The following is a 13,645-nucleotide window of genomic DNA, read 5'->3' as shown; positions in this document are numbered from 1 at the left end:
CTCCTTAATTAACTCTTTCAGAATAGAATAATAAATTCAACCATTTGGGAAGATGCAGTGTGACAAAATATTTTCAACATTTTATTCTCCTTGTCTTACAGTAGAATTCTTTAGAACTTTCTTTCCAAAAATATTAAAATACCAGATATGATGGGATTAAATTGCACTGTTATTCAGAACGAGGAATTTAAGAGAATGTAGATGATTTGTTTAGTATAATACAAGTAGCATATGGAAAACTGCAAAAGTCTAGATTTCCAGGTTTTAAGTTGCATGAAAATGAAGTTCACAATTATATTTGCTTCCTTTTCAGCTTGTTTTTCATACAAGCAAAAATTTATTAAAATTTAGGAGAGCTTGGTTGGTTGTCTTGCTGTTGTTTAATGAGCTTGCATAGGCTTCATGTGCAATTAAGAAAGATATACAACACTGACCTTTGAACTTCTGTCAGGTAAATGTAATACATAATTCCTTATTTTCTACCATCACTCACAACATTTGTTTCAATGTTTCAATTGACTTGAAAGCATCACTTTCTGTCATGAAGCTATTGTAACAGCGGTTCTCAAACCAAAGTCTAAAATCTGTTTTGTTAATGTTAGGTACCAGAATAAAACAGAGCTTCACTTGCATTTCCTGTGTAATAACCCTTCTGGCAGCTTTTATTCATTTTCAGATGCACGGCAAATACAAACACAATCCTAGGGTTTTTTTTGTTTTGTCTTGTTTTTTCCTTCAAGTGCACTTTTCTTGGAGTTCAGACTAATAGCTTTTAAAATAACCTGTTTGAGAGCAATTTTTGGTTGCAATAAACTGTACCTCATGTGAAGGCTTAGTGCAAACTTTAATAGAAAGGCTTTATAGATACCAACATTACAGATCACAGAGTAACAGAGAATATATTAAGTATAAAGTACTCCAACTTGTGAAATATTTTGAATAAGTTGCTCTAGGGCTCCTAAGTCCACACAGTTCACACTGCAAAAGACAATGCAGTTGGTTATTTCTCAAGGCTCAAGTAATTTAGATCAAAACTGATCGTTTACTTTGAGCTATGATTGCTTGGATGACGATAGCTGTGATTTCAGGTGGCACGAGTTGTGGTTGTTTTAGTGCAGGTAGATAATCAGTTACTCATTTTCAGCGGTAGGTATAATACTAATTATTATGGTGGTTATTCTAAGACTGATTACAGGGAAGTATTTCAGTTTGGGAAGGAAGTATTGCTGAAGGGTAACAGTTCCTCAGCGCTTTCTATTAGCCTCACAAAATTCCATGCAAGTCATGTAAGTAGTTCTTGAAGTCATGGGCAATCTAACATGACTTTCAATAATTTTGGCTTTGAGTATAGACTATGTAAACACTCTTTTAACATGAAACTTGTATTGCTCCTCCTTTGCCAGGATCTGTGATTTATCCTTCTACAAAAATTATCTTCCTATTTATATAATAAAATAGTTCTATATAAACATTCAGGAGCAGAAATATTGTATAAATAAAGGTAAATAACATCTGGACCTTAGAAATAGGCCTAGATGTTTTAAAACTAAGCATAACTTAGCTGGCAATGTGAAACATTATACTTTTGTACCATAATAATATACAACCAACGATTCTCTACTGGTCTGGTGTTAATTGTTTTCCATATAGCTTGCTATACCATGGGTTATAATTGCAGCAGTGAGGTGGATGATGATCAGTAGGATATAATTTTAACTTCTACATTATATAGCTAGAAAAAGTTGTTACAAATCCGTGAAAACACAGCATTACCCTTTTACCAGTGGTATGAACATTTCCTTTCTAACCAAGGTGTTCCCTAGGAGATTTTGCTCTAAGTCTCTAGTTTTTCCCCTTCAGATAAGGTAAAAAATACAAGCTATATTCCAGATCTGACAGGAAGCTTTCATCATTCCCATATCATTAGATGAGTTAAGTCCTGAATGTAGATGAACACGATGGTGATTGTGTGTGCTTAATAAACACACATTTCACCATTCTAAAAAATGGGGTTCACCCTCATGCCATTGGCAATTTCCAGCTTTTGTGATTACACCAAATAGCTAAAATACAATACTTAGAGCAGGTGATCTTTTATGAATTAATATTGAGATGTTTCTTAAAGCTCTAGAGCTCATAAGTCTTGAATTTCCTAACTGGGCAGTAAAACAGCACATTGATATACTCAGATGAGAATCTTTTACTCTTGCAGCATTTTAATGACTAGTAATTAGTTTTCCTTTTCTTATAACATATCCTTTAACATGTAAAGAACGTATAACATTTTGCTGCAGAGTACTCGCATCAAGAAAATTAATAAATGCAAACTGAAAATGCCATCTGATAAAAATGTTGCTTAACAGCATTGCTGTTAAAAACATACCAGTTACCTTAATCACATTTTACCACTATTACAAATATCTTACAGGAATACTATGATATTGTTGAATATTCTGTTATTCTATCTTATTGTAGCTTGCTGTACTTGCTTTGTTCTATATATTTTTATTTCTAAAGTATTTTTTCTTCATTGTATAGAGTATTTCTCATCAATTTAGTTTAAAGGGGGAAAGAAAAGGCCTTTCAGATTGTATCTTTAAACTCTTGACCCAAGAGTTTAGAGGTGCTAGTACTCTTGGCAAAGCAGAACGTGAATAGTTTAACAGGCTGAACTGTGTCTCACACTCCATTTTACTTTGCCTTTGAAGTGTCACAGAGAGCACAAAGATTGAAATTACCTTTTTTACTTTGTCCAAAATAAAGGTTCATCCTCAGAATTAAGGATTTGTTTGGTTGTTTTTTTTCCATTATGAAATGCTATTATCTTTTGGAATCTTGTTATGTAAACTCTTCTAACAAATTGAAAAATGCTTAATGACTCGAGGTAGTAGGGTTTTTTTAGTGTAGAATTGCTGATTCATTTTTTTCCTGTAGTGAGTGCTCAATTTATTTTAATTTCTCTCATAATTTCTTGTGTTTATGTTTTAGTCTTGTGTGAAGTTGTACTTACCAAAGTAAATTAAAAAAACAAAAACAAAAAACTTAATTTTCATTAAAACTGCTGTATAACTTAAAGCCACTTGAGATATGTTAGGGAAAGGGATTGAATTTTGTCTTAAAGCAGAGAAAAACATGCTACTAATGACATGTCTGTGCAAGTAACTAGTCAAAAACACCTATTTGTGTTTAACTACTCGTATGTGATGGCATGTGTGGCTAGTTCTGTCAATCTGAATGTGTCCCTATATGGCATTTGTTAGGAGTAACTATTCTGCTTAAAAGTCATGCCCTTCCTCAATCCAACTTTTTTAATGTAGACAGTCATTGACTTCTGCCTTCAGAGGAATGCTTTGTATGTTTACATTTTTAACAAGATCACAATTGTGACTGATACTCTAGGTTTGCAAGGAAAATAGTGGCTAAGGCTTTCCCTAGCTAATCACAAAATAAATTCACCAGGGATTTTTCCTTCATTAGTCTGTCTTCTGCTTCTGTGCTGCAGTGCTAGTTTCATGCACATGCACAGCACAAGATTGTACCTCTTCAGTGGTCTGATTTGAATTTGATGTGCCAGAAGTAGGGAGGAAAGGGATGTGTAAGCTTTCTGTAATAGCTGTAGAGAGAATATTTCTCTGTTTGAACCCCAAATGTTTTAAAACCATGGCTCCGTACTTGGAGAAACCTCTTCAGCTTACCCTGTGCTTCATTTTTTCAGAGCATCTCACTGTAAGAACAGCTGTATTAGTTAAGATCAGCTAGTTCAGATCTTGCTCACTGTCTTGTCTCCATTAGTGTGGCCTAAAGCAGATGTCTGAGGAAGAGTGAAAACAAAGTAAGCATAGGTAAAAGCTCTGCTACTGTTTTTCCAAGCCTTGATCATTTTCAGTCCAGGGAATTTTTGGAGCCTGTTGTGGTTTGCTTATCAGTTAATTGCTATCAACCTTCCCCATGCTCCTCATCATTTTATAGATTGCTGTCATATCCTTGAAGCAGCTGAAGACTACTTGTATTGTATCTTTGATCATCCTTATTCTCGATCTTTTGAGTTCTGTTGTACCCTATTGAGAGGAGAGAACAAGAACAGCATATAATATTCAAGGTATGGGTGAACCAGTGATTTATACAGTAGTAATGATATTTCTTTTTTTTTCCTCCCTTCTCCTTCTGTTTCTTTCCAAATCTTTTCGAAGATATAAGAAGTCATGCCTGTTTTTTGAAGTACCTTACATTTTTAAGAACTTGTGAGTTTGAAATGCATAATCTAGTAGTCTGCGTTGCAGTCAAATTTAATTCGTGAATGTTTGTTCCATGTTGAGGCCTCCACTGCCCCCAGTTTTAAACTAATTCTAAAACTTTATTTTGTAGGTTTGCAAAGATAGAGATTAGTGTATCAGCACCTATTATTCCATTCCGAGAGACAATAACAAGACCTCCCAAAGTTGATATGGTGAATGAAGAAATAGGAAAACAACAGAAAGTTGCAGTCATACATCAAACAAAAGAGGATCAAAATAAAATTCCTGAAGGAGTTGAGGTTGATTCAGATGGGCTCGTTACAATATCTACTCCAAATAAACATGCTACTCTCAGTATAAGAGCAATGCCACTTCCTGAGGAGGTTACTCGACTTCTTGAAGAAAACAGTGATTTAATTCGAACTATGGAACAACTCAATACATCTCTGAATGAAGATAAAAAAACCCATGAGATAAATCAGAAGACTATTGATAGGATCAGAGAATTTAAACAAAAGTTAGAGCAAAGTCTTCAGGGAAGAAAGTGGAGAAATGCTGTTGATCAGATCTGGTCATTTGGACCACGGAAGTGTGGACCCAATATTTTATTATACAAATTTGAAGGTTATAAAAAGTCTGTGTGGCAGTGCCTTGAGAATACTGTGAAAGAAGTAAGTAAATACAGAGATTTTGACAACAGCATAGTAAGTGGATTTCAGCTGGCTACGCTTTCTGGTCCGATGTGTGAAGAACCTCTGATGGGTGTTTGTTTTACAGTGGAAAAATGGGAAATGAGTAAAGTTGGAGAGGTACTGTCAGCGAGTAGTCAGGATTCAGGACAATGTGATGCCCTAGAACAAGAACAAAATGAAGATACTGCTTCTCTAAGAAGTACTTATATGGCTGAAGTTTGCAGTGAAGATAAACACCAAGATGGCAATCAAAGTGTTCTAAGATCACCTGAAAAAACTACTAAGCACAAGGCAGAAGTTTTACTTGCAGACTGTTATGGTCCCTTCTCTGGACAACTGATTGCCACCATGAAAGAAGCTTGTCGTTATGCTTTGCAGGCAAAACCGCAGAGGCTTATGGCAGCAATGTACACGTGTGAAATTATGGCAACTGCAGAAGTTTTAGGTAAGACAGACAAATAAGCATATGTCAAGAGTTTACTTTCCAAGTTAAGATACTAGGTTTTATAAATTAGACTGGATCAAAAAGTATAACTTGATAAAAACTTCGCAGAAGTATTTTATTGTTCTCCGGCAAGTGTGTACCAGGACTCTGAAGCTGTAGTATCCATATTATTCAGAATGCTAATTTAGCATTCTTCTTGCTCATCTGAAATACAAGTATGAGTAAGAATATAAAACCCTTTTGGAAGTGCAAGATGCAAGATGTTACTTTCCAATGAGATTTATGTATTAGCAACTTCAGTAATATATCAATATTATGCTTCATAATTTAAATAATAATTCCAGGAAAAAATTATGAGGGTTTTGTTTTTCTTTTTTTTCCTCCTCAGTAGAGTCTTGGCTAATATATCCCACTACAAGATGTTTTAAGTTAATATAATCAATGTAGAAATAAAATTAAGAAAAGAAAGAACATTAAATTATTGTTACCATCCAGTTGTTAGGTTTTTCTGTTAGTCTCTATATCTTCCTGGTATGCAAGATTTTTGCACATTGCAAACCCAGTGCATACCAAATTTGTGTTGCTAATATTACCTTACCACTTACACCTACTTAAACTTGTTTTTATGACCTACTTAAAACACCACTTAACTCACCCTAATATTTGTTCTTGGAGTTTTCCATGAATCTGGTCCAATACACTGAGGCTTTATTTAAAACTAACATTCCATTGTGTTTAAGCCATCACCAAATTTACTTTGACAGCCCTACTTATGACAGAAATTATAGCATATCCCACATGCAATAATGAAAGATTTGGTTATTTTTGTCAAAACATATGCTGTCATGAACACAAGTGTACTGATATAGGGGAAAAAATGGTTTGGAGAGCAAAATTCATGCCTTAAAAGAGTGAACAAAAAAGAATGCTTTAGACTGAGCAATTGCTTTGTACGGGTGCATGACTGTATTCTGTTCTGGAGATATTCTCTAGTAGGCCTGTTAAGGAGGCCTGCAGTAAGTTTATTAGCATATATTACCTCAGGTTACAACTTGCTATGGCATAGTTCTGCCTTTTTTACAACTTTGTTGTTTAATCTCTAAGAATGATCACCAGAATAAAGCTTTATAGTGTTACATGCTGGTCTTCCAGCAGCACATTACCACAGCACCACAGAATCTCTATGTAAGAATTTAAGCAAGCATGTTAACAATACTTTCTAACATATATGTATAAATATGTTTTTTTTTAACTAGTATGAGTTAAGATTCAAACATTTAAGAAAATCCATTTTAATGAATGTGAGCTGTGTGATAATAATCGTGGACATGTGCTTAGCTTATTACAAATTCATTTATTGTTTATTATAGAAGTTTAAGCTAAAAATTTGGCTCCTCACTGGGGAAAGTAAAGCGCGTGCATGCTCTCCGATAAGATGCATCAGTTGACAAGTGATAAACCACTGGTTTCTGTAATTTGAATTGTTTCAGTTGGCCTTCCATATGTTGAGGCCCAACTTGAGTTCCATGTATCACAACATTATCTGCTTGTTTCTAATATATTATAGAAAGCTTGTTAGTATATAGTAGCTGTCTCAGTTTATGAAGTTTTTCTATCAGGCTTTTCTGACAGTGGAAAAAAAAAAAAAAAGCTGAACTGGGGCTGAGGAGAAGGGCAAGGAGAGAAGGATGTAGAATTGTGTTAAAGCTTCTATGTGTCCAGTGAAGTGCACCCTGGTATAGAGTAATTACACTGGGATCCCATATACACCTGATACTTTCCAGGAGGTTATGCTTTGCAGAGCATCTCATTCCTGCAGTTTCCCCCCTGGAAAACTCCATAAAGCAGGAGTGTTCAGAAATGGAAGTTCTTTCTTTGTATAAACTGCCTGAATTCTTTTGAACCAGTATCACGTGTTTAATGATTACTTAGCCTTTGTTTGTTGATATTTCTACATTTTGAGCTCTTCTCCTTACCATCTCCCTTTTCTCTTCTGGAGGCTTGTAGCAAGACTATCTTTGACTTTGATGTGAGTGAAACTTAGTTGGGAAAGGATTTTACCAGACAAATTTATGGCTTTTGTTTTTGGATTTTTGTGTTGTTTTATATATAAATTTCTTTAGAATTTCAGCTCATAGTATTTTAGGTAAAAGTCGCATCACTTTATAGTATTATTTGTAGCTCTGTTGTATAAGTAAAAACATGCAACTTCCAAAAGAGAAGAACAAGCCCTCCTTCCCTATTTGTTAATTTTTGGGGTAATGTTATATTAATATTAGGCTCTTGCAAACAGTGCTGCTGCTGTCCTTTCGCAATATTCCTCTCCCCTGTGAAGCTGGATCCTTGTAGCGTGCAGAGAATGTTTAGTATTTTCATTTTGGAAGAATGCAGCAGTACAGTAAAGTGGTAAAAAGGACTTGCATTCATTTCGGCTCCTTAAAATATTTGTCTTTAAAATGAGTCCGTTATACATACAGTTATTCTGTATCCTGCAACACCATAGAGATGTTTTCAAAATCCTATCATTGTTTCAAAATACTTTAACTGTTTTGAAAGGAAGGGCCTTCTAGCATCAGTGTGTGGGCAGAACGGGAATTTCTTCAGTGTGCTGCAGCCTGCCCTTAGTGGTGAAAGACTTTGTATGGTCTTTTTGTGATAGCAGTAACTGAGACAGTACTCCAGACTGCTTGGATGAAATGGAAACTGTTTAGTGAGCTGAATAAATTGTTTTCTGTTTATGTTTAGAGGAACATTGTCTTCAATGAATTATGGCCAGAAAATACGTGCATCTCAAATGCTTTGTGATTAATATTACTGCTAGTATCTCACACATGTGCAAAGTTTCATGAGTCCTACTTAACACAATTAGAAAATAATTTGAATTATAACATTAATAACCTATGAAGTGATTTTGGACTTGCTTTAACAAGTAACTTTAATATATATTGCATTGTACTATTAATAAGTACAGTGGCCTTGACATGATGCCCTTGTGCAGTGTTTATGCTTAAGCTTGCATTTTAAAGCAGTAAATGCATGAAAAATAAACCAGTAATTGTACGCTGTACAGAGATGTGACCCTTTTATATTTGAGAATTTCCTGGACTCACTGAAGTCTCTTTAGATTTGAAATTGTTTTGTTAATGCTAGCAAAACTTACAAATACACGGCGAAGTAATCTTCAAAATACCTTTTTCTTTGTGTGATTTTAAATTTAGACTCCAAGTATTTCCTCCAGTTTCTTACAAGCAGTAAGATAACTGCTAAGTGCATAGTAAAGGTAAAGTTCAGTCAGAGGGCCAGTGAGAAGGCCCCAGTAAGGACTTGAGCAGATAAAGTTATTTGTGATGGTGGAAAGACCTGTTCAATCCATGTTTTATTAGAGAACTATAAACTTGGAGAAGATGAGGACTGAACTGGGGCTTCATTACCAGCCTGTGGCGGGGAGATGCAGCTGTGCAGCCTGGGTGCTCGTGCTGCCTTTCCTGACCAAAGGCCCTGATTCTGTCTTTGAAATAAACCCATTCCAACATTTCCTCTGCTATCCCCCCAAAGGTTTACAGTGTAGATGCAAATCAATATGTATGGCTATAGTGGTTAATGAATATCTTTTTCTGTCAAGACAGAATTGATGACAAGTATTACAAAGTAATGGTATATCTCTATTTATTTCCAGTAAAAGTCAGTTTTGTCCAGCTGCTTAAAAGCTACCAGTATATAGCCATGTTTTTTTCAGTCCAATATAATTTAAAATATTTGAACCTCTTGGATACTTGTTCTTCACTATAAAGTACCTTTAAAATTTATTTGTACATCTAATCTTATTAATTCTTCACCTTTTTTTTAAAGTGAAGACGTTTCTAAAATATTTTTTCAACATATAACTTTTCTTATGTTTGTATCAGCTCGATCAGTACAAATGTATTTGTTGGTTTTTGTCTGTAGACTACTTCATTATAACATAAATATGCAAAGATATTTTAAAAACAAATTTAACATAATGCCTACTGTAAAGGTGAGGTACTTTCCCAGCTACTCTGATGACATCTGTGGTGCACTTCAATGGATGGGTATATTATGGTATGGTATCCTGGATGCATTAGGAAGACTGTTGCCAGCAGGTCGAGGGAGGTGATCCTGCCCCTCTACTCAGCCCTGAGGAGGCCTCTTCTGGAGAACTGTGTCCAGTTCTGGGCTCCCCAGTCCAAGAGAAACATGGAGCTGCTGGAGGGAGTCCAGTGTAGGGCTACAAGGATGATCAGAAGGTTGGAGCACCTGCCCTGTGAGGAACGGCTGCGAGAGCTGGGCCTCTTCAGCCTGGAGAAAAGAAGACTGAGGGGGGATCTCATCAACGTGTACAAGTACCTGAAGGGAGGGTGTCAAGGGGACGGGGACAAACTCTCTTCAGTTGTCCCATGTGACAGGACAAGAGGCAACGGGCAGAAATTGAAGCACAGGAAGTTCCGCCTGACCGTGAGGGGGAATTTCTTCCCTGTGAGAGTGACGGAGCACTGGACCAGGTTGCCCAGAGAGGTTGTGGAGTCTCCTTCTCTGGAGATCTTCAAGGCCCGCCTGGATGCAGCCCTGTCTACCATGCTCTAGGTGACCCTGCTGAGCAGGGAGGTTGGACTAGGTGATCTCCAGAGGTCCCTTCCAACCTTACTGATTCTATGATTAATTTGAGAAAGGAAAACAAAAATGATGTACTAAAAACATGAGACTGAATTAATTAAAAGACTAATCAAACACATTAATATATGTGCAGTATTTCAGATAAACAAGTCTTCTGTGATGAGAACAGCACTGCAGTACTTAGGACAACTACCATATAGAGATGCTTAGAACTGTTAAAGATGCTTAAGATACAAGTTCTGATACACAGTAATATTTCTCAGTAATGTTCTTAACTGACTATATGTCTTAAGTATTTGGTTGTATGAAGTAAAGCAAGTTAGACACATAAGGCAAAGTGCCTTAAAAATAGCTGTATGATAGTGTAAAATACACATAGTGCAAGCATTATCTAAATCCACAGCATAGTAATCGCTTATTATATATGTTAGTGCTGTGGTTCTGCACATTTTACTGGCTTGTATATTGCTTGTATGACTTTAATTAGTCCACTTCTACTTTTTCAGGGAAGAATTTGAGCCAAAGAAAATTAAACTTAATTCTGAAGCTTCCTGAATAAATATTTGTGCCTTTCTTTTTAGGAAGCAGAATGTAAATACTTCTGTAAGCTAATCAGAATTGTGTCTTTGCAGGTCGTGTGTATGCCGTCTTGTCCAAAAGAGAAGGCAGAGTGTTACAAGAGGAGATGAAAGAGGGGACGGATGTGTTTATTATTAAGGCAGTCCTGCCAGTAGCAGAAAGCTTTGGTTTTGCTGATGAAATCAGGAAGAGAACTAGTGGCCTGGCCAGTCCGCAGCTGGTGTTCAGCCACTGGGAGGTAAAAATATCTATTCAATCCATCTGTTTTGGTGATCTATTTCCTGTAGATGTGGCAGACTGGAATAATAAGGGGAAGAGGTTAAATATTGGTCAAGATATTTGATAATTCCTTTTTGAAATGAAGAGGAAAAAGTATCCTTATATTAGTCTGCCCCCCCCCTTTTTTTATTTGCTTTTATGAATGTGCCATTCAGGAAAACATTATTTGTATTTTGTTTGGATGTGTTTTTGTTGTTGTTCTGTTTTTCCCTAGTATAAAGTAAGTGTTTCAGAAATGAGATTAATTGTTAAAATATTGTGTTTTTATGACTTTTTTAATAGGTTTAGTGGTAAACTTGTTGGAAGGGGGGGCAAGGGCAAAAACATTAACAGGAAATGTAACAACAAATCTCTTCCTCTGTATGTATGGAAGTTAACCTTTCAGTGATTAGCAGACATGTAGGTAGATATTGTTTTGTACTTGCATATTCCTAGACAACATATACATCCATATTTAAAAGGAGTTTATTTTAATCTTTCTAAGCTAGATCTGGTGATAGTAAGTGGAGGTGTTTTCAGAATCGTTCCCTTTGGATATCTTTGTCACTTAAAGCAGTAAGAAAGGTGAAAGTGGAGATGTAAAGGACATGCAGATGGGGACCTGATAAGAGGCGTCATCTGCTGAGAGCTGCACTTTGGTTCCTGTAATGTGGATAGTAGTTTTTGAAGGCAAAAAACGAAAACCTTTAAATCAATGTTCCTTGTTCAAGAGAAACAAAACTGTATTGTAGGACTCCTCAGAAGACTCTATCAAAGGAGCTTAAAATGGATTCAAGGGTAAGAGTCATTGACTATAAGCTTTTCAACTTTTTTTTTGAATATTTGAAGTCTAGATTTTTTTAGACCTTTTTTCTTCTTAATTTGATTAATTTGAACTTTGGTAAATGAATGACAAAGTCTTATTTTTATCATTTCGTCTTCTGATTTATTTTGTGACCTCAAACGTCAAGTCCCTGAGTACAAAAAACTACAGATGTTTCATGCTAATTGTATTCTATGTGTTTGCCAGCTATGATCCGTTTACCACTATTTCTCTCTGAAGCGTATGCTGTTTTTTCATGTGGTGTGGATTCTACCTCATTTTCTGTAGCTAGTTTGCCCTAATAATAGGTGATATTTGTTAGCTACTTTCCTAGCAATGTTTCTGTGCTAGTTATTGCTGTAACTGCCTCAGGAATTTTATGGGAATGCTAATGGAAAAGGAGGAGGATTCTGGCACAGCTTTTGAGTTATATGCTATCAAAAGTGTTGGAGATCCTTGAAATAGTACAGTTAGGAAAGTACATTCTGTTGTCCTTTGTGGTGGTACTTTACTAGCATTACTAAGTGTGATGGACTAGGGACTTGTCCCTCCTCCCTGAATATTAATGACTCATTTCATTCTTGTATGGCACTTATAGTTGAAGCCAGGTCATGCAATGAATTGTCGAGACAATAAAAGTGTAAAAAGTTTGGTGAGTCTGACTTGACAGAGAACCAGGAAAGGGGAGAATGATGTCAGACTAAAAGAATTAAAAATAAATGAAATTAAAAAAATAAATTGAACGAAAAAGACAAAAAACCTACCAAACCTGCAGTGTGTACGTGGGGGGGAAAAAAAAAAAAAGTCCAAGAACCACTTTTTGGAGTTTAGGGATTTAGGTGTAAGTCAGTAACAGATCAAGTACTTTAGACCAAAGAGTATTGGCAATATTACATAAGTGCATCCAATATTGAAAAAAATACTGGTCTTTTATCTGAACTGCCTCTGCTCTCAGTGCCCTAAAGAAATATCAATCAGAAGAACGTTAATTCCAGTTAAATGTTTTTCTGTACCAGTTTCCTTAGGATTTGCAACTACTATGCTCCAATATTAAACAGAAACGTAAACTCATGGCCTCCATGACCTTCCCTTCTGCTTCCAAATCTAAGCATATATGGTCACTGCGCCACTTTTATCAATTTCACGTGGAGAAATGTTTGTATGTAATTAGATATGTATGCATAGTTCTTCTAACCTGAGCTGCGATTTCTGGAATTGCATGCATTTCTGCTTGCTTCAGCGCACTAGCTGAAGTTCCAAATGTGAGCTGGCTTGTTCTAGGCAAGCATTGTTTGTTAGCAAGTGAGATTAGACTTACTACTTTTTATATGATTTTTCTGAACTTGATAATGTGATAATTTATTTTGCAAGACAGAAGAGAGATGATGATAATTTGTCTTTTCTTTTTTTCATAACTACATTACGTACCTGTTCATGAGTACTGAAAGCCTGCAATATTCAGTCGGTTTAAGTTATGTTTTACCTAAGAAGTTAGCTTGAGTAGCTTTTATATATATACGTATGTAAATAAAATATTTATCTTGTATGATTCTTATCTGACTCTACTTCCAGTGGTTTGTAGTAATAAATTGTGGGTGAAGTATACTTCTTATGGTAAATTATGGGTAAAGTATACTTCTTAATTTGGTTTTATTTTTTTCATTTAAAAGGTCTATTAGAGAACTGAACATCTCCAACTCATTTATGATGGAAAATCAAGTCTGGAATCAGACTTGAGATTGCTGTGAGAGTATGGGAAAAATGATTTGAATAGAACTTCTCCCTGTAACATTAATTTTTTTTTAAGCTGTTCCCAAGTCCAGAATCGGAATCCTTTAATCAGTAATGTGGAAAAGGCAGCAAGAGCTGTATTTGTGGGCCACAGAGAAATATTTGAATAACTGGCAACTTTTTCTAAAATTGACACTCAGGAGAGATTTTAATTATAGCTAGTGTGTTTAAAATGTAGTGATGGGGGAAA

General features: G+C 35.6%; 1 protein-coding gene across 3 annotated transcripts in view; it reads left to right on the top strand.

The window, feature by feature from the left end:
• EFL1 (elongation factor like GTPase 1) overlaps positions 1 to 13,645 on the top strand; it is a 90,156-nt gene that overhangs the window by 65,773 nt on the left and 10,738 nt on the right. For all 3 annotated transcript variants that reach the window (XM_062583525.1, XM_062583524.1, XM_062583526.1), the window contains 2 exons: positions 4,366 to 5,372; positions 10,637 to 10,821. In XM_062583525.1, the coding sequence (XP_062439509.1) occupies positions 4,366 to 5,372; positions 10,637 to 10,821 (1,192 nt within the window). The remainder of the gene's footprint in view (positions 1 to 4,365; positions 5,373 to 10,636; positions 10,822 to 13,645) is intronic.

Source organism: Rhea pennata, chromosome 10 (genome assembly GCF_028389875.1).
Source record: "Rhea pennata isolate bPtePen1 chromosome 10, bPtePen1.pri, whole genome shotgun sequence".
NCBI lineage: Eukaryota > Metazoa > Chordata > Aves > Rheiformes > Rheidae > Rhea > Rhea pennata.
The sequence above is the reverse complement of the archived record's forward strand: the minus strand, read 5'-3'. Positions and strand labels throughout refer to the sequence as shown.